Genomic DNA, 26,903 nt, shown 5'->3' with positions numbered 1-26,903 from the left:
AAAAAAAAAATCTTTTACTGTGAACATAAGGTTTGAAATTGTCACATTTTCCTCTTTCAAATATTTTAAGGATACACTAAAATCTACCATTTTTAAGCAAAAAAATTCCTGAAGTGAAAATCTTACATCTGTTAGTCAAAAAGGTGCTTGTTCTTGCCATGGATAAATCTACTCTAAAATATATTTGAATTTTATTTTATTTTATTTTTGAGACGGAGTTTCACTCTTGTTGCCCAGGCTGGAGTGCAATGGCACAATCTTGGCTCACCACAACCTCTGCCTCCTGGGTTCAAGAGATTCTCCTGCCTTAGGCTCCTAAGTAGCTGGGATTACAGGTATGTACCACCACGCCAGGCTAATTTTGTACTTTTTTTTTTTTTTTTAGTAGAGATGGGGTTTCTCCATGTTGGTCAGGCTGATCTTTAACTCCCAACCTCAGGTGATCTGCTCGCCTTGGCCTCTCAAAGTGCTAGGATTACAGGTGTGAGCCACCGCACCCGTCAAAATTTTAAATCAAAGTTAAAATAACTTCTAGATACAAGGATTTGGATTTTATTAATGGTTAACGGTGTTCTTACAAGGTTACAAAATGGCACTGAGTAGCTGAATTCCTACCATTAATTCAAAGATTTATCAGCTTATGTTTCAACAACATAATGATACCTTTAGGTCAATTTTAGAAATGTTTTTGGCATTTATACTCAACCTTATTTCGTTCCAGGTTTTGAACAAGAATTCTACATTGTAGGCACTAGCGTCACGCCTTACACTGAATTTCATACATCTTTGCAGAATGAATAAACTTGCTGAAAAATGTACATGAAATTAAGATAGAGGCAAAATCTACTGTAAAATTAAGACAGAAGCAAAGCCTGATACAATGAGCTACTTTTGTAATACTGTAATTGTAAATAATATTTATAATATTTTATAAATAAAAATAGAACTGTATAACTACTATGCATTTTAGAATAGGTAGGGAAATTTTGTTTTTACTCTGCTGTCTTGTTAGAGCCATGGCCAGAAGCTGATATTCCTCAGGTAACAAAGACAGCAGCCTGAAACTCTAAGAACAGAATGACCCATCAATTCTGAAGGAAGTTAAAATAGAATTTTTAAAAGATGAAAGAAAATCCATTAATACAAGGTTTTCATCCTAGCTTATGATTTTGGGCAAGTCATGGAATCTGATTAAATGGGGATAAAGGTAATTGGTCCGTATGCTGCAGAGCCTGCGTATGTGGAACAAGTGGGAAGTTGTATAGGACGGTGCTTTGTGAACTGTAAAGTGATACAGAATAAGGTTGAACAGGCACTACACAGGTACATCATGCAGAGAAGCGAGTGCTTTGGAAGTATCTGAGAAACGGTGAGTCACTGGCTGGAGAAACGGGTTTATGGGGTAGGAATTATTTCACAAGTTGTGGCGTGGTGGTGGAAGACTGAAGGCTTAAATGACAAAAAGAGACTTTTTTTGTAGGGCAAAAGGAGTTTGTGAAATTTCCTGAGTTGGCTAAAAGACATAATGTGGCAGGAGCTTCAGGAAGATTAAATGAACAACTGGACCTAATTTCAATTTCAGCGGTCACAGACTTCCCATTCACTGAGGGCTTACTAGTTCCTCTTACTGTGTTAAGAAGTTTATAGATATTACCTCAATTAATCCGCAACAACCCTTACAGGTTCACGTTACTACTCTGTTGTTACAAATGTGAGAGTGGAGGCTTACAGTTAAGGAACTTATTATCCAAAGCCAGGGAAATTAAGATGAAGAATATCCAAGACTATTATAATATGAAATGGGATACATAACGAAATCTAGATGTGAGACCAGGAATATTGCCATGTGCATGCAAAGATTCAGGAGAAGCATTACAGAGATTTGCTGACTAAAGATTCAGGAGAAGCACTGCCAAGATTTGCTGACTAAATGGTAATGAGGGATCTCGCATACATAAGGCGTTATGGTAGCCTTTGTTCTCCTGAGCAAACACCATGCCAACGTGTAATCAGCTAAAAAAAATCTGTTCAGATAGTTCTACAGAATCTCATGATTTTTCCATTTTCAGTGAAACTGTTTTTAAAGTACTTTTAATTCCAGTTTAAAGTTATCAGTTTAACTTTAATACATGCTGATATTGGGCAGACAAGATTTTAGGAGAACATAATACAACTTCAGGCACTTGTCTGACTTAATTCTGCCATTTTCACAAATTTGGAAAATCTCCACCCTTACAGTGATGGAGCAGCAGGCAGGATGCCAAGGAGGCTTGTCATACCTTAGGTCCTTCCAGGTAGTCTGCCACTTGTTTTTCTTCTTGTTGATCAGTCAGTCAGACTGTGAAAGGCTGGTGTCGGGCAGTCCCAGCCATAGCCTGTAGAGGAGACTTGGCCTCACTTTCTCTATGTGTTATCCTCTTTTCCGTTGGGGGTTTTAAGGTGCCAGCCTTAAGTTCCAGGTCTAAGCAAACAGTAAAGCAAGAGTGCTAATGGCTCTCACAGCCCAGTGAGTTCCTTCTGAAGGAAGATGTATTCAATAAATGTTTATGACATGACCAAAGTTAATCTGATATTCGGAACCATTTTACTGTATTATAATTTTTTTTTGCATTAACTTTTTGGTCAGGGACTTGAGGGATAAAGATGACAAGCTTTGGGCCAGGCGCGGTGGCTCACACCTGTAATCCCAGCACTTTGGGAGGCCGAGGCGGGTGGATCACCTGAGGGCAGGAGTTTGAGACCCAGCCTGGCCAACATGGTGAAACCCCATCTCTACTAAAAATATAAAAATTAGCCAGGCATGGTGGTGGGTGCCTGTAATAACAGCTACTCGGGAGGCTGAGGCAGGAGAATCACTTGAACCTGGGAGGTGAAGGTTGTTGCGGTGAGGTGAGATTGTGCCACTGCACTCCAGCCTGGGCAACAGAGTGAGACTGTCTCAAAAAAAAAAAAAAAAAAAGATGACAAGCTTTGTTTTGGGTACACTGAGGATGCGCTGAAGGCAGAAATTTCTCTTTTTTTTCCCTTTAGAATTATTTTATTAAATCATAAATGTACAACAGCTTAACTCTACACACGCAATTACATTTTTTAAAGGAAAAACGTTATGTCTTATTACACCATGATCCTGACTAATAGCTTTTCCAAACTTTGAGAAAAATCTTAAAAAAGGTTTCACATGTCACCTGAAACTTAAAAATTTAACATTATCAAAGAAGGAATGCTTCCACACTCTTACAGAGACCACTAGAAAGAAACAACTGGGGATGAAATAGCTAGGGATGAAGCTCACACAGTGACAGCCAGTAAAATGACGAATAGATGAAGATGAATTCTCGGTTAAGAGAACATCAAGAGACGGAGATCTTTCCCACTTAGCACTGAGATAGGTAAAAAAAAAAAAAAAAAAAGAAAGAAAAAGAAAAAAAGGCTAAAAAAATGGGACAGATAACTGCTAAGAACAGACCCATGATAATAATGTAAGAGCACTAGATAGGCCAATTTAAGAGACACATATTAAATTCTAATCTAATCCATTATCCATTTAGTCTTAGAGTTCTGCCATTATTATTATTTCATATCCTGCTAAAGAATTTTCTGAGTTTTATCTCTGTTCCTCCTGCCCCTCTTCTTTTTTGGAGATGGAGTCTCCCTCTGTTGCCTGGGCTAGAGTGCAGTGGTGTGATTTTGGTTCGCTGCAAGCTCTGCCTCCCGAGTTCAAGCAATTCTCCTGCCTCAGCCTGCCGAGTAGTGGGTGGTATGCACCACTACGCCCAGCTAATTTTTTGCATTTTTAGTAGAGATGGGATTTCACCATGTTGGCCAGGCTGTCTCAAACTCCTGACCTCAGGTGATCCACCCACCTTGGCCTCCCAAAGTGCTGGGATTACAGTCGTAAGCCACTGTGCCCGGCCCAAAAATGATTTTCTTACCCTCCTCACAAGAAATTGATAATTGTTTTTTAAAAAATGTACTGAAAAACGGACACATACATAGGTGCTGACTCTGTTGACAATCTACCCCCAGTCTACTGGATCTCTGAATAAACATGAAATGTTTTTCATTCTCAAGAAAAAAAAAAAGTACTGATAAATTATAAAGAAGGATTTAGCTATTGACTCTGGCAAACCTTTAACATGTTATGCAAAAATGAATACATAAGTATGCTTGAATTGTATTTTTTTTTTTTTAACTGTACTGTGGCAAACTGATTTGTCATGAAAAACTTCCTGCTTTTCCATGACTTTGAGGATAAGGTCCTTTAGTTATCTGATATTAAAAGGAGAGGCTGGTTACTGCAGTAGTATATCATGATTCTCAGGGGGTTCGTACATGTTTGGTTTACCCACAGTACGGAGCATGCTTACCAAAGCCATGTGAAGCATTCCTCTACGTCTCTGGATCCTTCTGCGCATCTCCACCTACATACTTTGTAGTCACAGTTCCTAATATCTCACCTTCTATTATCATTGCCTACTTGAAAACCTGGCAGGAAGGTTATTAGGGAAAAGGAAAAGGGGAATATGGAATATCATTTGAGTTCCCTCACAATTGCTCTTCAAACACTAGTAGGGAATGTTAGAAAGAAAAAGAGTAAGAAACAAATGGAAGGAAAAGCTAAAACAGAGGTGAGGAAAATGGAAGGAAATATGTTCTAACTTCCCCATTCCTATTAATACTGCTTTCATGCCTGGATCAAAAAAGTGCTACCTCTTCATTCATGGAGAGTTTTTGCCTGCTTCCTCTCTTCAGTGCCTGCTCTAGTTTCTAAACACCTAATTTCATTCTTTTGCTCAACCCAACCGGTCCTGGTCCAGGCTACAGGAGCCAAGAACTAGAAACTAGTGTAGATCTACTAAGTGACAAGACTGAGAAACTTCAAGTCCCCACTCCCAATGTTAGATCTACCGAGAAGGCATACATGTGCCTAAGATCTGAGGTTCGCACACTGAATACATTTTTTTTTTTCTCTTGAGATAGAGTCTTGCTCTGTTACCCAGGCTGGGGTGCAGGGTATGATCTCGGCTTACTGCAACCTCTGCCTCCCCAGTTCAAGTGATTCTCGTTCGTCAGCCTCCCAAGTAGCTGGGATTACAGGCACACACCACCAGGCCCAGCTAATTTTTGTATTTTTAGTAGAGATGGGGTTTCACCATGTTGTCCCAGGCTGGTCTCGGAGTCCTGACCTCAGGTGATCCACCCACCTTGGCCTCCCAAAGTCTTGGGATTACAGGCATGAGCCACGGTGCCTGGCCACACTGAATATTTTTTTTTTTTAGACTCTCACTCTGTCACCCAGGCTGTAGTGCAGTGGCGTGATCTTGGCTCACCGCAACCTCTGCCTCCATCTCTTGGGTTCAAGAGATTCTCCTGTCTCATCCTCCTGAGTAGCTGAGATTACAGGTGACCACCACCACGCCTGGCTAATTTTCATATTTTTAGTAGAGATGAGGTTTCACTATATGTTGGCCAGGCTGGTCTCGAACTTCTGCCCTCAGGTGATATACCTGCCTTTGCCTTCCAAAGTGCTGGGATTACAGGTATGAGCCACTGTGCCCAGCCACTGAATACATTTTTAAGAGAGATGTTTTCTTCAGTGTGGTTAGGGTGTGTGATACTGTTAGTCTGGTCTTCAGATATAACACAGGGTAAAATACTGTCTTTCATGGCCTGGCTTGGGAATCTAACCATCAGGGTTACTATATGAAAAATCCTTAATAACCAGTAGGGTACAGGAGCCAAAACAACCAGCGTGCTCCTTCTGTATCTTACAACCAAATATCATCAAATGGTTTGGCTACAATCAGCTCCTATGGAAACCTGTTACTCTAGTTTCAAACAAATGACTTGTAGTTGGCTCTGTGGAACCTTTTAGGGACTCCTAATCATAAAATGATTGCTGAGCAGGGCAGCTTACGCTTGATCTGCCCTGTTCTGATAAGAAAAAAAATGTTTTTCAAAATTTTCTCTTTCCCTCATAAAATAAACACCAGCCACTATTGCACTTTCAAACAACTACAACAGGATACTTCATTCTTCGGGGAAGGAGACCCCATTTTACTGCTGATAATCTGAAATTTACTTCCAACCTCCTGGCAAGTACACAGCAAGGGCAACACTTTACTTGTGGCTTCCCCCCATCCCATTTATATACTGTTAGGCAGAAAAATAAACATGGAAAAAGCTAACAAATGTTAAATCCATTCAGTAGATGCATTTTAGGATGAAGCTGGCAAGTTTCACTTCAACTGTAACCAAAAGTGTCTCCAATATTCAGCAACAACTAAGCTGGATGAGAAGAAAATGAGTTACTGATATATGATGTATTTATTCATTCTCTACATGGATGAGTACATAAAATATATAGTTGGGATTACTGTATGTATACAGGCTCTACTTTGGGCCTATGCTATCTTAAGATTCACAAAAATGACAAATAAACCAGGGCTAGTATTATATAAATGTAGACTTCGAATAATACACTAACTGGGCTATGAAAGCATAAATAAACTGTAATACTGTACTTCATAATAAAACAAAAAAAAACGAAGAAAATTCTACCATGTAATTAGTAGAGCTATTGTTATTTTAAAACCACTTTAATACATGATTCATCCTCATAAACGGTGATAGTGAGAATCAAATTATATTGCTGAAGTTACTAAAGGCACCAGAAGTCAAGATTTTTGGATTGCCTGTTAAAATGTAAATCTGTAGACTTTCAGATAAGGCAATTTTATTTTTTATTTGTTATTAAACATTCCAGTAGCATCAGAAATGAGTTGACCTCTGAAGCAACTATGAGAATACTCTTTGGGTCTATTTTTTTTGTGAATAGTGACAGCTATTAACAGAATTTAAAGAAATTACAGTTTTGCTTTTGATTACTGCAATCCCTCACAAGGGGCAGGAGGAAAACTACATTTTGTTGCTGGTCTTGGGTTATCTGATGATTTATTAGGGAAGGCAGTTGTGCTGGAGTGAGAATAGATGAGCACATGTTCATTTGTTATGATATATAGTATAAAATGTGACCAGAGCCTTTTCCTCTTTCAGATTTTATAATCTACTCTTGAATTTGTGGTTATATAAAACTGATGAATCAATTCATAAATCCAGGGAACCGATAATCCCTACAAAAACAACAGACCTGGTCATCTAAAATGTTACGTTACTGGCAGTAACAAGATTAAAAGCTGGAAATGTTTGAGCTGAATGAAAAATTTTATTAAAACGCAGTTATCTAAATCATAAATTTTTAATAAAATTATTTAAAGAGAGATTTTCTTTAGGAAACCTTAAAGATAATATATATTTAATTATATCTGAGTTTTGGGGCAAAGTCTCCACCATGTTTTCATATGCTGTCTAATTATTACCTAAAAATGGCCCAATTTTTGCTATCAAAATATTCTTACTTCAAACACAAAATATCATTCAAACAATTCTGTAATTCTTCTCATTATCACAAACTTTAAAAATTGAATAACTTTATTTCAGATAAATTACCAGAAAAGCTTTGGTGACATGTTGAGAGAATAGAGAAGACCAATAACACATTGGGATGTTTAGAAGTCACCTGTAGGACCACAAGCATGGAGCAATAGAAAAGGTTCAACAAAGCTTTCTTTGAGACGAGTGATGGGAACGTTTGAGACTCAACAGGATCTAGGTCATTTAGGTAAAGGGATAAAACACAATTTCAGCCTGGGAAAGTGACTGAGGAGGAGCATCTCAGCAAATGGTGGTGTTTTTGGTATATTTACCTGTCCTCTAAAATTTTCTGAAGTTCTATGTCTCTGCAATTCCAGCTTTGATTCAATGAGGTCGGTAATAAGTTACAGCAAACCACAAGGTTTATTTTCTGAGATGCCGGATAACTTCAGATTCATGTTTATATCACTGTTTATTAAACCTATTTTTTTTGCGGCTCTAATACAAATGAGTTTTTTATTTCCCATGTATCTTAACAGCTTTCTGGCAGTGCAGAATTTTGAAGGAAGATGGATTTTTCTATTTTATTAGCTAACATGTCTTTATTAGACTGCTTTCAAAGTACATAATATACGCTGTGGTTAAATTTCAATAGCCTCAATCTCTGGATTGAAGATCTGGAATTTGGATACATGAAATGCTCATTTTAAAAGCATTCCAATGGTCAAAATGCTGATGAAAATCTTTTGTGAACAATATATAAATTTTATATTACCAAAAGTGTGTTATTTTTAAAAATTAAAATAAGGAATATGATTTAACACCTTTCAAAGGGTTATCCTAATGCAAAATCCCTCTTTAAATACAACTAATTTAAAGTAGCACATTACTGTTTTGTTTCAAACAGGCAAATATAAATATGAAAGCATTTGTCTTATTTTCCACAGTAACCTCTTTATTTGATAAAATAGCCAAGTTTGGACATTTTGAAACAAGCTAGAATAAGTTTTAGCTTGATTTATATAAAAAATGCATTCAATGAAAGAAATTATGTCTAATAACAAAAAATTCCCAACAAATTAAAATTAAATATTAATAGAGCATTTTATAAAAACTGAGTTACTACTTGTTCAATGTCACTTTCCTTTTTTTTTCTGAGATGGAGTCTCGCTCTGTTGCCCAAGCTGGAGTGCAGTGGCACGATCCTGGTTCACTGCAACCTCCACCTCCAGGGCTCAAGCGATTCTCCTGCCTCAGCCTTCCAAGTAGTGGGGATTACAGGTGCGCACCACCATGCCTGGCTAATTTTTGTATTTTTAGTAGAGACAGGGTTTCGCCATGTTGGCTGGGCTGGTCTCAAATTCCTGACCTTAGGTGATCCACCCGCCTCAGCCTCACAAAGTGCTGGGATTACAGGCGTGAGCCAACACACCTGGCCCATTGCCACTTTCCCTTTTGATCATTCACCTCAACCAGCCACACCTGGTGCCACCACTGAGTTAATGCTAGGAACGTGAGCCTCCTATAAAACTGGCTATACACGTTGGCAAAGACCAAACACTGGAAGTACACAGCAAACAGGGAATAAGGACAGGCAACTAAAAATCACCTCCACTACACACTTCACCCATCTTCCTTCCTCCCTTCGTCTCTCCCTCTCTCTCTTTCTCTGTTTCTTTAAGACAGAGTTTTGAGCTGTAGCCCAGGCTGGAGTACAGTGGTGCACAATCTCAGCTCACTGCAACCTCCACCTCCTGGGTTCAAGCAATTCTCGTGCCTCAGCCTGCTGAGTAGCTGGGATTAGAGACATTCACTGTGACGCCCGGCTAATTTTTGTACTTTTAGTAGAGGCAGGGTTTCTCCATGTTGGCCAGGCTGGTCTCGAACTCCTGGCCTTCAGTGAGCCACGTGCCTCGGCCTCCCAAAGTGCTGGGATTACAGGCATGAGCCATTGTATGCAGTCAACTTCACCCACCTTTAAACTCCCCCAGAGCACACTACATTCAACTTCCTTCTTGCCTTCCAACAAGACAATTCACAGCTTGGTGTCTGTTCCTTTAATTAGGTCAACTCCAAGCTGAGATAAGCCTCAAGGAGTAGGCGTTTTAATGGGATAAGAAGAAAGAAGTCTAGAGAATTTAGGCTGTCAATTTCAGCTGACCCAACATTTGTATCCCCCCTTTACTTCCACATCTGTCCTTTCTCCCTGTTTATTATGGAATTCCTGAATCCACCTGGTCAGGGATTTCATATTCTATCACTTGTAAAAGTCATGTTATTAATTCAAAGTGATTGAAATAGCTGAGTAGCCTGAAAAACTATATTATGTTTAAGAAGTTCTATTAAGTATTAAAAGTAAGAAAATCTCTATGAATCCCACCTGATGATCCAAATATATGGTGTTCCTTTGGAGATGATGTGAAAGAATTTCATTCTAGTAGGCACCAATTAAGAAAAAAGGGACAGAGAAAGAGGATGTGGAATTCAAGAAAAGGTCAATTTTGGAATAAGAAAAACAGGTAATTTACTACAACCTATTATATCACAGTGCACGACAACTTTCACGCACATGCTCCCCTGTAAATGGTACCGCTGACATATTAAATTATAAAATTATATTCTGTTTTGTAAGAAATTAAGTAGACATGCATATGAACAATGAACTATAAAGCAGAAAAATTCCTTAAAATAGCTCTAGCAAAAACTGATTGTTAGAACTTTTACTTGCCAATTATTTCCTGTAGTAAAGTACTACTTCTTTCAATAAGATGTTTCTTATATAACCAGAGCTATAAACCCTTTGAGAAATGGTTATGTGTTCATTGCTTTCATTAAACATAAAAGATATTTTAAAATTAATTTTTAACATTTAAAAGGCAGTATTATTAAAGCTATAATGAATTTTCAATTCATTGTTTTACTGGAAATTATAGGACTTCTCAATATTTGTTTTACCAGATGTGGAAGTCACAGTATTCAGTGAATAACAACATGAAGTTAACGCATACATGAAGTACTGTATGCATTTCCTTCCTCAAAACCAAAAGCCAGTGGGTGAGCGGGTGGGTAGAAGGCTAAGAAGAATGCACCCTACCTGCATTTTCTTTCAGTCATGTATAAATAAGTTGGATTCTCAAAGGGTTAATAGGAGATTCTAATGTTGTCACTATAATGATGGTATGGGCTCATGCTCAACACTAATGACGCTGATCATATTGACTAATGAGTGGTTCAAAATAAGTGATGATGGCAGACGACACAGACAAATCTCTCCATAGCTGACCTTTGGGCTGTGGGCCTCAAGCTTTAGCTGCATGAGCTGTGCTAACGTATGCTCCCGGATACTACTCAGTTCGGCTTGCTGCCGTCTCAGCTTTATTAGCAGCAGCGTAAGCTCCTCTGGCTGAAGGAGTACAATTTAAGAATCCAAACAGTGGAAAACAGATTAATTGTTGTCTTAAGTGACAGATATTAAACCAAGATTTCTTGGCAAGTTTCCTCTTATGGTTGACATCAAACATAGTGCCTAGGCACTATGATGATAGGTCCTACATAAATGCATAGATATCTAGAGAAATAGAAGGAACAGTGTTACTTTAAAAGATACAGAAAAACAACAGTATATTAAGGCATTTTCTCAGAACTCATGAGAATATTTAAATGTTAAGTACAAAAAAGCACAATGTCAAAAAACCATTATAAAGGTTTGTACATAAGTGCTACTAAAAATTATTAAAAGATATTTTACTAAGATGTCTAAAAAAATTACCTTTTTCCAGCAATAGTACAAATACCTACATGTCTAACTTTCTAAGAGAAGGTATATAAAATAATTAAAACAAATGTAGGCCGGGCACAGTGACTCACGCCTGTAATCCCAGCACTTTGGGAGGCCGAGGCAGGCGGATCACAAGGTCAGGAGTTTGAGACCAGCCTGGCCAACATGGTGAGGCCCTGTCTCTACTAAAGATACAAAAAATTAGCCAGGCGTGGTGGCGTGCAACTGTAATCCCAGCTACCTGGGAGGCAGGAGAATCGCTTGAACCCAGGAGGCGGAGGTTGCAGTGAGACGAGATCATGCCATTGCATTCCAGTCTGGGAAACAGGGTGAGACTCCATCTCAAAAATAAATACATAGTAAATAAATACATAAAATAAAATAAAATTGATGTAAAACTTGGATATCTTCACATTATTAAACTTGGGATCTGGGTTCTATTAATTATTTCCCAGTTATATTCTGAAATGTCACTGTCAGTGCTTTCATATAGCATTTTTTAGGACCAAAAGATCAGTTTTATTTTTTAAGAAAAAGAGAAAGTTTCCATGGGCACATAAACCTTCCTTCACTCTGGGAAAAGAAGAGAACCTTTTTTTGGGTCCTGAGTGGTGACTGTGATCCAAAGGAAAACAAATTTTCAACGGTGGATGAAATTCCTTCATGGGTTAATTTAATATACTTTTCTTAGAAATACAGTAAAGTATGGGCGCTGGCAGTCTTACAGCCCATAAAACATTACTTGGTATTTCTTAGAGCTTCGTTACGATTAACAACTGAAAGCGGGCTACAGGGAGACTGTCCTCACTTGAGTGCTGCAATGTAGTCTGAAAAACTCCAGGCTAAAAAGTTTTCCTGAGATCGGTTTGTTTTGCCTACACCACACATTGCACTAGCTCTCTTCTGTTCTGTTTGCTGTTGCTCTTTATTTTCCTACAATTCTTTTCAAAAACAGAAATCATTTTTAACCATTATCTGAAATCGTATTAAAAATTATTGCCTTCAGACAGAAAAAGTGTTAGTAGAAATAAACTATAGTTACTACTGGATCCCTTAGATAAAACTAGGTATCCACAGGTGAGACCACAGTTTTTTACTGTATATTAAATGGTCAAAGGTTTGGTGTGTGAGATTTAAATAAACCATGTAAGAGAAAAAGAACAGTTGCTTTTGCTCTGATGCCAATTCTATCTTGTGACCTCATGATGCTAGGAAGGTCCATGTTTTATGATCATCATCTCCAACACTCGAGGTCTTGCCAGGGGGAAGGTAAGGTGGAGTAAGGGATATAGATATTCTAAGAACCACAAGAAATCAGAGTGATACCACAAGAAATACGGAAACTCTGATTTATTATTTATGGAGCTAAAAAGATTAAGAGATTTTCAAAAGGATGAAAGATACCAATAACTTTATTTAGATTTTGAGGCCAAATAAAGAGGAACATTTGACCAAAGAAAGTAGGAGAGGTTGTAAATAAATTTTGTGCTAAATACCCACTAGAGGGAGCAAGGCAGAAGATAAACATTTGTGGTATGCTATTTAGCATTTACTTTGTGATTAACGACTATTCGTCAGGTCAACAATCTAATGTTTTAAAATTACAACATTTAAAAGTTCTTAGTTTTAATCAAATAATCTTTGGCAAACAAACTGCAGGAAGTTTTAAGCAAGGAAATACTTCCTTTTATCTAAACGTGTAAAAGAGAAAATAAAACAATGTTTTTACAAAACACGTAAGATGAATTTGATTACTGCAGAAAGGGAATTTTAAATAATGAACGACATACACAGGTGCTAAAATCACATCTTTACAGAAACTTAGGCTATCTACTGACAATAAAGCCAGTGCCCCATAAAAGAACACCATTAAAATAAACTGAAGTGAGGAAAAGTCATCTTTTCTCTTTAACTAGAAGTATCCTGCTAATATAACTCCTTTCCAATTAACGTAACACTGACAATGAAATGATAATGGTAAGTACTTTCTTTGCTGGAATGTTTGTTACAGTCTTTCTTTTTCTGCTGATATGCAAATCAATTTCTTTTATTAACAGCTCTAAAGAAGTTAACCTAAAAATCCACACGAAAAACTTAATACACTGGCAGTTTGACTACAAATAGCTGCTTGTTAGATTTGTTCACTAATGAATTATTGCAACTTCTGTTTTAAGGATAAGGGAATTAACAAAGTAAAGAAACCCACTTAGCTTACACAATAAAGTTTCCCTTTTTTTTTTTTGAGTCACAGTCTCGCTTTGTTGCCCAGGCTGGAGTGCAATGGCGGGATCTCGGCTCCCTGCAAACTCCGCCTCCTGGGTTCAAGTGATTCTCCTGCCTCAGCCTCCTGAGTAGCTGGGATTACAGGCACGCACCACCATGCCCGGCTAATTTTGAATTTTTAGTAGAGACGGGGTTTCACCATGTTGGCCAGGCTGGTCTCGAACTCCTGATCTCAAGCGATCCGCCCACCTGGGCCTCCCAAAGTACTGGGACTACAGGCATGAGCCACCACACCCGGCCGTAAAGTCTCAAAATACAATCCTTTATTTGGCCAGTCAGGCACTTAGGAAACGGTATCCACTAAAACACTGAAATGGTTACATGATTCCAAATTCTTCTGATGAGCATCTCTTGCACAAAAGCAGTAATGCTTTTCCTTTGGGAGAACCTCTGAAAATTCAAACTTAAAAACTATGTTAGATATGTACCTTCCTGTGTAGCACATAAATAAAACATGGTATGGTAAATAAAGATATTACTCACCGTTTTCCCTTGGAGGCTCTGGGGACTAACAGACTGTAAAGTCAGGCCAGCTGGCACTGACCTTCTGTCAGGCACATAGACATGCTAGGAAAGTAAAGGTACAATGTAATTCTGCAGTAAAGTTTTCTTTTCTTGTCAATGTCAGCAAGGAGAAATCTTAAATTCATACTATGAAATACCATTTAAAATTGCTATTAGTGCTTGTAAAAGATGACAGAGACTAAAATTTCTTGTGGCATAAAATACTAATGTGGGGCTGGGTGCGGTGGCTCACGCCTGTAATCCCAATGCTTTGAAAAGCCAGGGTGAACAGATCACTTGAGGTCAGGGGTTCGAGACCAGCCTAGCCAACATGGTGAAACCCCGTCCTTTCTCTACTAAAAATACAAAAAAATTAGCCAGGTGTGGTAGCGTGGGCCTGTAATTCCACCTACTCAGAAGGCTGACGTGGGAGAACTGCTTGAACCCAGGAGGTGGAGATTGCAGTGAGCTGAGATAGCGTCATTGCACTCCAGCCAGGGTGACACAGCGAGGATCCATCTCAAAAAATACTGATGTGGATGAGCAGAGTAATTCTTTTTTTTAAGGCAGAATCTCGCTGTGTTGCCCAGCCTAGAGTGTATAGCGAGATCTCAGCTCACTGCAACCTCCACCTCCCAGGTTCAAGAGATTCTCCTACCGCAGCCTCTCAAGTAGCTGGGATTACAGGCGCATGCCACCACACCTGACTAGTTTTTGTATTTTTGGTAGAGACAGGGTTTCATCATGTTGGCCAGGCTGGTCTCGAACTCCTGGCCTCAATTAATCTGCCTACCTCGGCCTCCCAAAGTGCTAGGATTACAGGAGAGAGCCACTGTGCCCAGCCTGAACAGAGTAATTGTAAAATCTGGTTTAGAGGTTCTCAAAAACTCTTTGGCCTCAGGATCCCTTTATATTTTTAAAAAGAAAATTTAGTGGCAAGAGTGGCATTGTTTTACAGTTTTGTAAAACTTTAATGTCTGGCTGGATTCTTGTATCTGCTTCTGTATTTAATCTGTTGTGATAATCTCTTTAAGTGGAAGTATGTGAAGAAAATTTACCCTCAATATATACAGTTGGAAAAAAGGAAGAAAACTTTAATAGTTTTTCTTGATAATTATAGATGTTCATCTCTGCCATTGTGCTATAGCTCAAAAAAGTGGTTTTTTAAAGGTTAGTAACAAAGTGATATCTGAAACCTTATCAACAAACTTTTGATACTCTGTTACATTAATATCCACTGGTCTATTTGAACTTTCAATGAATCTTGTGATATTAAACACTGGTCATTTGGAAAATATTGGTTCAGTGAGTTATGCAATATTCCAAATGTTGACCTATGTCAGTATACAATATTAAAAAATCACAACTGTTAATATCACCACCAATCTTTAAGCACCGGAAAGCTTCAAGTTCAGAGTGGCAGATACATGATTTCCAAAATTCTATTTTTTGCTTGAAAACTCAAACATTGTCATTAGTGACAAATACTGTCAGTTGTTTTCCTTGAAGTGACAGGACAGCATTCATTTTGAGAAAGTGTGTCTATCAAATACCACGTCTGAATATTGATAGTTGTCTTTGGTTCAAGTAAAAATGCATTTCACAATAAAAGGAGCTAATTCAGCTTGCAACTCCGTCACGTGTTTTACTGGGAGACAACTGTTAGCACTTTGGTATGCCATAGAAGTGCTTTATGCATTTACCATTTCATCACAAGTAAACAGTAAAAGAATATGTAACAAAATGTTACGGTTCAATAAAATTATTTTCTATTGCTTCACGAATGAGATTTATAAGTGAACCTGATACTTCTGTTTTTTTTACTTCAAGTATGTGGCAGTGAAGGCTACAATGACCACTAGTATAGTCTGGAGCCACTGCCTTGATTTATGCTAAGGTGCCAGAAATGTTACTCACCATCACTTCTGTACTACTAGCGCAAGTAGGAATACAATGAATAATGCCTTATTACGATTATAAAAATAGTTTTGACTCCCTGAAAGGGTCATGGGGACGGAACCCCCACAGGGTTCCATGAACTACACTTTAAGAACCACTGATCTAGATCAAGGAAGAGGACAGGATAGTTTGAAAGAAAAATTTGGCGGTTTTGGAGAAGTCTTTTAGGAGTAGCAGTAGTAGACGGTCGGGAACTGGGTAGAGAATATAGATTCATCTCATATTTGCTGTCAAAACAGACGATATATTCTGGCCAAGAACATGAAAAACACGATTAAGAATGACAGCATGTAATTTAGAGCCAATTGTTACACCAAACACATTAATTTGTATTAGATCAGATTTTTCTTATATATTATTACTATTTTTATCAATCATGATTTAGTCTTCAGACAAAGTGAGGAAACACTGAACTTTGTTACAATGGAGTTCAAAGTGAGCCTTTTTTGTGAGGCAAATTAAAACTTTCTTCAAAGGAAAATTCCTGATTAATTTATGAATCTTAATATTTATGGAAGTATCAAGCAAATGCTTTAGGTAATAATGCAGCTGAAGGATTCAGCCTGTCACAAGGGTAAGAAAAGAGCATTTTAAAATAGTATAAAGCAATAACTTATTACTATTTTTTGAGTCAGAGTCCTGCTCTGTCGCTCAGGCTGGGGTGCAGTGGCGCAATCACAGCTTACTACAGCCTCAACCTCCCAGGTTCAAGTGATCCTATGGCCTTGGCTCCCCAAAGTGTTGGGATTACAGGCGCGAGCCACTATGTCTGGCCAAAGAATTCTTTAGTATGAAAAAAAAAAAAAGCACTTTAGGATAGACATTAGGGAACTGGCTGTGTACTAGCTGACTAATCAAAGCCACTGCTTTAGCATTATGAAAAGCTGATTGATACAAAGCACTTTGAATTCACTTCAAGTAATCTATACTAAGCAATGCTTAAACCAATTTAATATACAAAGTAAAACATGATCTCCATTTTTTAAATGTATATATACCATTAAGCTCTAATATTAAATTGAGTGTTTAAGGAGTGATCTCAATATGCTATTATTGTTGGTTAGAAGATAAAGTTAACACTTTTATCCTCATGAACAACAGGATGAGCTTGATACAAAATTTCAGGTATGCCACAAGACAGTAGGTGTAGAATTTGCAAGTGTGTAAAAAGCCAGTAACAATGAATGTGGTCTAGGCCAGGGACAGTGGCTAACGCCTGCAATCTCAGCACTTGAGAGGCCGAGGCCAGTGGATCGCTTGAGATCAGGAGTTCAAGACCAGCCTGAGCATCATGGTGAAACCATGACTCTACTAAAAATACAAAAATTAGCCAGGTGTGGTGGTGCACGTCTATAATCCCAGCTACTCGGGAGGCTGAGGCAGGAGAATCACTTGAGTCCGGGAGGCAGAGGCTGCGGTGAGCTGCGATTATGCCTCTGCATTTCAGCCTGGGCAACAGAGCGAGACTCCGTCTCAAAACAAAACAACAACAACAACAACAAAACCAAAAACAACCAATAAAATGCACGTGGTGTTAACCTACATGGAGAATTGATGAGATATGGTATCAAGCAGAGAATACAGAATGCATCTGCTCAGAAGAACTGCTCCTGTGTTCCTGAGAGATGAAGTGTTGCAATTAGGTATTTTTTATACATGAGATCTTAATGTTGTAAAATATTTTTATTTATTTTTTAAAACAAAATAGAGCTGCCTTGCTTACTTTCTCCTCACTCTTTTGTCTCTCACATTTAAAATAGTATACTAGAAAGAAAACACAGCATTTATAAGGTAGTGAGTTAACATAAAATGAGCAGCTATTTTACCTTAGGGTGATGGGCCCTGTGTCTGCGGTCTATTGTCATATCTCCTCTCTGAATTGGTGAAGACACTTCCGATCTGTAAGTTCGTTGAGGGGAGTATCCCTGATAAGCAGCTATTGACCCGTGGGATGGTGATGTGGGAATAGAGTGCATTGTCTGGTCAGAAATATTTACCATGGTTTTGGGACTACTCAAAGTACTGTGTCGAGGGAGGGTGCTCTGTTTGTTATAAAACTGACGCTGCTGCCATTCGTAGAGCTGCCACATTGTGTCATCTCTCATGGACCTCCGTTTCTCCTCCGCTCCGGGTCCTAACGTCTTGTCATGAGTGGAAGGGGCCACACTGCAGATACTTTCAGGCCTTGTCTTGCTGTTTCTTGGGAGTGTTCTATAACCTTCAGGGTAGCGGGCCATAATCTGGGCTCTGTGGCTTGGCATATTTCTTGGTAATGTTTGGTAAGAAATTACTCTAAAATAAAAAAATAATTAAAATGTAAACATGAAGGAGAGTTATTTTCCAAATTCTAAATTAGAGTACATTTCTTTTGCTTCAGTAAGTAAAACATATACTAGAATTTTTTTGTTTTTTGGAGATGGAGTCTCGCTCTGTCACCCAGGCTGGAGTGCAATGGTGCGATCTTGGCTCACTGCAACCTCTGCCTCCCGGGCTCAAGCGATTCTCCTGCCTCAGCCTCCCAAGTAACTGGGATTACAGGCGTCCACCACCATGCCTGGCTGATCTTGAATTCCTGACCTCAGGTAATTCACCTGCCTCGGCCTCCCAAAGTGCTGGGGTTACAGGCATGAGCCATCGTGCCCGGCTTAGAATGTATTTTTTTAAAAGATTGAAATATTACACAAGATATACACTATTAACAGATTTTAATCTTTTTATGAACTTGAATTTAACAAACTTAACACAGGATAAACAGCACCTATATCAATTACACAAAATATTAGTTCCACACAATGTACAGTTTGATTTAAAGATGAAAGACTATTACACTTCGTTTGAGAAATCAGAGCACTAGGATTTCTATGTATGCATGAAATATGAAGTGAGTTTCACCCACAGAGCATAAAGACAGGAAATAAATTACTGCAAGTATATGTTGACTATTCTGTTGGATGTTTTCTTTCAGGAAGTATGGTTATTTCTGGGAGTAAATACATCAGTACATTTGGTTTGAAGGAACAACTTCCTTTCATAGCTTTTCCGAGCTGAAATATAAAAATGACTTGGAGTTGATGCTCAGAATTCTATTAAAGATAAAATACTTAAATATCACAATATTTCAGATATAAAACTGCAATCTCAGCAATTTTGTAATGTTTCCAGCACAGTAATTAATATTCCACTTCACAGATGGTGGAATATTTCTCAGGAGGCTTTTTAAAGCAATCTAAAAATGCTTCCTGTACATTATGCATGCAAAGTATAGTTCTTTTAAAATGCTAATTTTGGGAATTGGATATATAATTGCATATTACTAAGCACAGAATACTATCATTTCCAAAAATCAAAGAATACAATTTCAGTTTACTACTTTTAAAAAAACCACTTTGATAAACACACTATTTTGAATTTATAAAACTATCACAGTGCCAACTTCATACTAGGTGAAATTCATGATATAAAAAAGATTTTTAAAAGTTAGTTAGGGGAGGAGTGAGCCAGAAAAAAAGAGTCAATTAAAAACTCTATGTAAAGTTAACACTTGTGTTTCCCTATTATCTTTTTTTTTTTGTAGATAGTGTTTTGCTCTGTTGCCCAGGCTGAAGTGCACTGGCACAATCTCAGCTCACTGCAACCTCCGCCTCCCAGGTTCAAGCGGTTCTCCTGCCTCCGCCCCCTGAGTAGCTGGGACTACAGGCACCAGCCACCAAGCCCAGTTAATTTTTTGTACTTTCATAGGTTTTGCCATGTTGCCCAGGGTGATCTCGAACTCCTGAGCTCAGGCAATCTGCCCGCCTCAGCCTCACAAAGTGCCACGATTATAGGAGTGGGCGCCCAGCCTCCTATTTCTTTTAGATACAGAGGTGTAGTTATAATTTAAATTCTAAATACAAGCATACTTTTTTTTATTGAGATGGGTTCTCACTCTGTCACCCAGGGTGGAGTGCAGTGGAGTACACTGCAGCCTCGTCCTCAAGTGATCTTCCTGCCTCAGCCTCCTAAGTAGCTAGGAATACAGGTATACGGCACCATGCCTGGCTAATTTTTTATTTTTCCCAGACATAACCTTTTAACCACCACCACCACAAGAAACATCTAGATTAGAAAAAGCAAGATTAGGCTGGGCTTGGTGGCTCACACCTGTAATACCAGTATTTTGGGAGGCTGAGGAGGCAGATCGCTTGAGGTCAGGAGTTCGAGACCAGCCTGGCCGACATGGTGAAACCCTGTCTCTACTAAAAATACAAAAATCAGCCAGGCATGGTGATGCATGCCTTAGTTCCAGCTACTCGGGAGGCTGAGGCAGGAGAATCGCTTAAACCTGGGAGGTTGAGGTTGCAGTGAGCTGAGATCGTGTCACTGCACTCTAGCCTGGGTGATAAGACAGAGACTCTGTCTCCAATAAATAAATAAATAAATAAATACATAAACAAATGAATAAAATAAAATAAAGAAAATGAAAAAGCAAAATTAAATTACAAGTATTCATCTTATACTATCATCTCCATGGGCATAAATTTATATCCTAACATCAAAATCAACATAATTCAATGAACTAAGTGTGTGGAAGGGTAGGGACTCCACAAACTCAGGTTTCCTGATCTCTTCTTTCAATGTTTAGTTAACAACTTTTTCCTAATATTACATGGGCCCTTACTAGTTGTGAAAATGTCAGAGATACTGGTAATTACATGGGCCAGAAGGGATTAAAGATTTGATGGAAAAATTATTTGAACATACTCTTAATAATCTGGGAATCCTTCGCTGATAATCTGGATATAAGAGCTCTCTTTTGACCCAAAGACCTGTCAGTAACAACGCACAAATACTGCTATATTATAGTTACAAAAAGATTTCAGGCTGGGTGCAGTGGCTCACCCCTGTAATCTCAGCACTTTGGGAGGTCAAGGTGGGTGGATCACTCAGGAGTTCAACATAGCAAAATCCCATCTCTGCAAAAACTAGAAAATACTAGTCGGGCGTGGTGGCGTGCTCCTGCACTCCCAGCTACTTAGGAGGTTGAAGCAGGAGAATTGCTTAAACCTGGGAGGCAGAGGTTGCAGTTGCAGTGAGCTGAGATTGTGGCACTCCAGCCTGGCCAACAGAGGGAGGGCTCTGTCTCCAAAAAAAAAAAAAAAGAGAGAGAGATTTCATTGTGATGAGGTGTAATGAGTTGAGTGCACTGGACTATGAGGCACCCAATTAATAAACTGCCTGCATAATTGGTATCTACTGGGGTAGTAAAATTACGTTACCTTTATACTAAGAGAAAATCTCACGTTAAATATACCTTCTCTTTGTGGGTTAAAGCATCCAGAGGGGATATAGTGGGAAAACAGTAAAACAGAAAAAGTGGTTGATCAAAAATCAAGACAGTCAAGTTTTGATTCCTGCTTTCCTATTAAGTACTTAGACCTTAGATGAGTTACATATTCTGGGGCCTTCAGAATATTGGGGGCAGGGTAGGGGAGTAGGGGAGAAAAGACCAAGAGATGTTTTATATATATATATATATTTTTTTTTTCTTTTCCCGGAGATGGAGTCTTTCTTTGTCGTCCAGGCTGGAGTGTAGTGGCATGATTTCCACTCACTGGACCTCTGTCTCCTGGGTTCAAATGATTCTCTTTTCTCAGTCTCCCAAGTAGCTGTGATTACAGGTGCCTGCTGCCATGCCCAACTAATTTTTGTATTTTTAGTAGAGATGGGGTTTCACCATGTTGGCCAGGGTAGTCTTGAACTCTGTACCTCAGATGATCCACCCACCTTGGCCTCCCAAAGTCCTAGGATTACAGGTGTGAGCCACCACGCTTGGTCCAAGAGATCATACTTGGGGTTACAGAAAGAGTTTGTGGGCTAAACAGAACTAAAATGCAGGTCTCCTACTTTCTAAAGCAGCACTCTTTTAACTATGCCAGCGATCCCTAAACTTTTGGATTTAAAAAAAAAGAATCCTTCTATTTTTAAATTTTGCCTAAGATATGAATATTATTTTTAAAAAACCATACTCGTCTATCACAATGACTTAAACATAAAAAGGCATTAACAATTAGGAAGGATATAATCTTATAGTACCAGAGAGCCCTTTATATGCTATTAAAATCTAGCCAATGGCCAACTGATACTGGGATCCTCTTTTTTCATCTAGAAGATGATTTCATCATAAACTTACTCTAGAGCTCTAAAATTCTATGCCTTATTTTATATTTTAAATATTTCTAATTCTTTCAACAATTTCTCCTAAACTAAATTTCCGTCATCATGCTGGTTGTTCTTCAGGATTTCAATGTCTCTACTCAAAAAGAGGTTGTTCAAAATTGAACAAAATGTCTCCAGACAAGAACCACTGCATTCAGGCCAACCATGTGATGCCTTCAGGGGTGGAGAGAGGGAGAAAGATACCCAATTGCTCTTATATAACCAGCATAAAGAGTTCAATTTCTTGAGGTTTTCCCTCCACAGGTATTTCCCATTTTGTTTCTGCTTGGTCTTCCTCCCCCTCTTCACTTCTCTGATCACACTAAAGCCAGAAACTGGAAAACATCCAGAGCTGGCAACCCCATGACTATGTGCAAATATGTCAGCTAGGGAAAGCTGACTCCATCAAAGAGACTGCCCTAGTACAAAAGCAGTTTACCCTGACACACCTTGGTTTATCTGGTCATTCACAAATTCAAGAAATACTACAGTAGGCTTAATATGCAAAAAGCTAGAGATTAAGCACTGAGCTATATCATAGAAACATGTAAGGAAGGGGACATACATTATCAATCTAAAACACACCCAAAATTGCTTATAAGCTAATGTCGAAATTATAGTTCAAAAACATAATTACACTAAAACACTTCTGTCAAGCGCTCTGAAGTATTCATAATGTGTGGGTTGGGCCCTGTTGTAGAGATGTATATTGAACCTGAACTGTCAACTATCATATGATCATTAATAGCAGGATATGTATATTTTTAGTAAGCTTGGTTAATTAATGACATTAAAAGGCTCTTCTGTCATCTTTGGAACCACATTTGGGGAATTTTAATTAAAAATTAAATTATTATCAAGCAAATTTATTTTTATCCCATATATTTCTAGCACTTTGAGACCTGTTTTTCAAAACAATTCCCTTTAGTGACTTTTTTCCCCAAAGAAATTCAAATTAAGCAAAGTGTGATTTACTTTTAACTGAAAGCTTAAGAAATGAATACTCTAAGCTCCTGCATCAGATTTAGTGCCCCATTGACCAGCAGCTGCCTGTCAAGCACTATAAAAACCCTTTCCCTGTGATTCTGCCATGCACAACAATGGCTTAAGGACCATGCATCTTAACAGTGCCTGCCACTCAGAATGAAACTTTAAAGCTTTGTTCACAGATGCAGGGATCTACTATTTGACTAAATATTAAACCTTTTTCTTCCTAGAGAACTTTAATAATAAAAGGCTTTCATAAAGCTTTTTAAAAAATGATTTAGATATTGAATTACAATTATGTTTCTTTCCACCAATAAAAAATCATTTCATTATAAAACACAACTATTTTTATGATGAAGTTTATATCATAATGTAGATGATATTTTCTTATGATCCAAAGTGGACTCAAGCTATTTCAAAAGAACATCTAAATAACAGTATTTACAAAAACTGGCATAACAGTTAATCCAAAAATGTAGGAGGAACCCAGAGAAAACCTTAGCTCAAAATAACCTAAAACCAGCCTTCAGAAGCTGTTGGTCTATGTCCAAAAGAAAGAAGTCACAGAAAGACTTTACTGATATTAATTACTCATAAAGGAACCTAAAACCAGTATTTATACTTAACACTTTTTAAAAAATCCTCTAATTTCAAGATATCTGTTGACTCTCTATATACATTTTTAAAGTTAAGACAGTATGATTTTTGGGGAAAAGTGATTCTTCTTTGAAGTGAGATTTAACTTGGTGAGCAGAGACTCAGCAATCTTCTGATTTAGATTTTTATTATTTTCCTGAAAGTCATTACTTTTCCAAGTACTTTCAAACATCCTTTCATTTCTTCCCCCCAGAACTGCTTCCTGCTACTGTCTAATCAAATTGTATTAATTTATTTTCCTGCTAGTAATATACGAACTTATTCGTGTTTGTTATTCATCCAACATTAAGTAATCTAATTTTTATTCACCTGTGCCTTCATTAATTCATTTATTTATAATTTTGGTCAATCTGGTAAGTGAAAAATAATGCCTAATTGATTCTTTAATGTGCAATTCCCTGATTACTGCTAAATTTGAGCATTTGCCAGTTCTGTTTTTAAAGAAAATTGACAAATAAGATTATACATATTTATGGTGAACAACATGATGTTTTGACATATATATATTGTGGAATGGCTAAATCAAGCTAATTAATATATGCATTACCTCACATAACCCGTCCAACCACTATCTTCTCTTTTCCCAAATCTTTTCTTTCCAGTAAAAGGCACCAAAGCACCCTAGTTGCCCAGGCCAAAAAGGCAAGGTGCCATTCTTGATTTCCCTCAAGAAACTTCCAGATTGGAGTGCAGTGGCGCGATCCTGGCTCACCGCAACCTCTGCCTCCCGGATTCAAGAGATTCTCCTGCCTCAGCCTCCTGAGTAGCTGAGATTACAGGTGAGCACCAAAATGTCTGGTTAATCTTTGTCTTTTTAGTAGAGATGGGGTTTCACCATCTTGGCCAGGCTGGTCTCGAAATCCTGGCCTCAAGTGATCTGCCTGCCTTGGCCTCCCAAAGTGCTGGGATTACAGATGCGAGCCACCTCGCCCAGCACCAAACTTAATCTTGAGCAAGACGGATTTGCAGTCAAGCACATCAAAGCAACCAACTAGACTTGTCAATTATATCCTGAATACATCCTCTTCCTCTTCTCACTTCAATCACTTAAGTAACTTTTGAACTTTCTCCAATTTACTCTCCAGATTTCTGAGACACCAATCTGAATACATCTCTCCTAGCTTATGTCTCTAGCCTTGTTCTTCACTCATTGTTTCCCCAGTTACAACCAAGTCATACTGTATTTCTTTTGATTCTTCTGTTCTCTACCAACCCTGGAGCTTTGCATATTTAAGCCATAACATGCATGCCATTCTTCATATCACAGCTTGTGTTTTGCTTCCTCTACAAAGGTTTTCCTGGACTCTGAATCCTTAAGATTATGTTGGTTGTCCCAAAATGTGTTCCTACAGCACGCTGGTCTGCCTTCATTGTATCTGTCACACTAAATTGCATCTACTTATTCAACTGTCTCCTCTAGTAGAGAACTATCTTTGTGAAAACCTGGACTGTATCTTTTCATTATTTTACTTTGTAGTCTCACAATTAGCAAATAGCAGTTGTACAATAAATATATTAAGAAAAAGTGCATGCAAAAATGAATAAATGCTCACATAAATACATTTACTTTTCATTTTTTTTTAGAGTTGGGTTCTCACTGTGCTGCCAGACTGGAGTGCAGTGGCACAGCCATAGCTCACTGTAGCTTCCAAGTCCTGGGCTCAAGCAATCCTTCTACTTCAACTTCCCCCAAGTAGTTGGTACTACAGGCATGCACCACTATGCTTGACTAATTTTTAAAAGTTTTTTCAGAGATGGGGTCTTGCGAGGTTGCCCAGGCTGGACTCAAACTCCTGGCCTCAAATGATTCTCCTGCTTTGGCCTCCCAAAGTGCTAGGATTATAAGCACGAACAACTGCTTCTGGCCTTGTATTTAATAGTTATGTGCATCCTGATTTAAAGAAAGCCCAAGAATAAGACTGAAAATTAGGGAGCAGTAGGCCTTTGCTGCCTCCATATTACTTGTCTCAGAAGATCCTTACATTGCACCAAGCTGCAGAAACTGGTAATGGAGGTCAGAGAAGAGGTGATAATGGCAGGGGACAAGACAGGGGTGAGTTGGGAAGACAGGGCTTGCTCCTTCCCTCTCCCAAATAAACTCGATCTCTACCTGTAACCCAAGCCTTTTCTTGTGCTTGAACAGGTAGGATGACTCCTTGCCACTAACAAAGTTGAGTGACAGAACATAAGAGACAGAGAATAAATACTTATATCTGATCATCATAAACAAAAGACATAGTAATGAAGCTGTAATAGCTAAAACACAATTTAAACCAATATTTTAATCAGTAGCGCAGAAACCAATTTCCAACAACACAGCATCAAAAAAACCTGGGTTCATAATAACAAGACATATACTTACCCCCTGGTTTCTTCTTCATGACCCCTCCCCTTCTGGATTTTAATCCACTGTTCCAACTGCTGCATTGAATTTGTTCTCTGTATGACTCGATCAGCCTCTGTGTATAAGGGCCCTGTACTGGGGCGATTTCCACCTCTAAGATCTGCTAGGCTAACATTGACTATTTTGTTCTCTGAACTATTCAAGTTGACTGGTCTGTAGTGTGCAGTTTGAGCAGGGCATGCTGACCCACTCTCATATTCAGATGGCAGAGAATTCAGCTTTACACTATTAATTTTTGTTAACGGTCTATCTTGACCATCCTTCTGAAATCCGTATTTTTCAGCTTCTAATGCCTTTTTTTCTTCAATTTTGCTCATTTCCTTGTTTTTTTGATTGTTTTGGATCTCTGGTTTAATTAGAACTCTATGGTTGGGAATGTTATTGCTTTCCTTAGTTGGTGCATTTTCAGATGTAATCTTGTCCACTCTGAAATCAGAGAAGAAAATCATAGTAAATCAGATGAAATAATGCACATATTACTTCTGGGATTCAATCTAGGAAAAATTCTACTTTATGGGGGTGGGGGCAAGGGGACTGGAAAGGGTCACAGTGGACAAGTCTACACAAATACCCAATGCTGTGATATTAACATTCAAGCACAGCACCAGAATGTATAAACAGAAAGGGGGGAAAAAGAAAACATAAAAGAACTACAGGGTAAAAAGTGATGTGTGCTCCCACCATTAAGAATCTGAAAATAAA

General features: G+C 38.3%; 1 protein-coding gene across 7 annotated transcripts in view; it reads right to left on the bottom strand.

Moving 5' to 3' along the window:
- The window catches only part of PLEKHA5 (pleckstrin homology domain containing A5), a 258,282-nt gene that overhangs the window by 77,691 nt on the left and 153,688 nt on the right, over positions 1–26,903 (bottom strand). For 6 of the 7 annotated variants that reach the window (XM_023226165.2, XM_023226158.2, XM_023226159.2 and 3 more), the window contains 3 exons: positions 26,160–26,627; positions 17,785–18,250; positions 13,979–14,062 (listed from right to left, as the gene is read on the bottom strand). In XM_023226165.2, the coding sequence (XP_023081933.1) occupies positions 13,979–14,062; positions 17,785–18,250; positions 26,160–26,627 (1,018 nt within the window). Of the gene's footprint in view, positions 1–2,355; positions 2,462–13,978; positions 14,063–17,784; positions 18,251–26,159; positions 26,628–26,903 lie in introns of those variants that run through there. The other variant, XM_023226163.1, reaches the window with a different exon arrangement.

The sequence above is a fragment of the Piliocolobus tephrosceles genome, chromosome 10 (genome assembly GCF_002776525.5).
Source record: "Piliocolobus tephrosceles isolate RC106 chromosome 10, ASM277652v3, whole genome shotgun sequence".
Taxonomy (NCBI): Eukaryota; Metazoa; Chordata; class Mammalia; order Primates; family Cercopithecidae; genus Piliocolobus; species Piliocolobus tephrosceles.
This window is presented reverse-complemented; position numbering and strand designations above follow the sequence as displayed.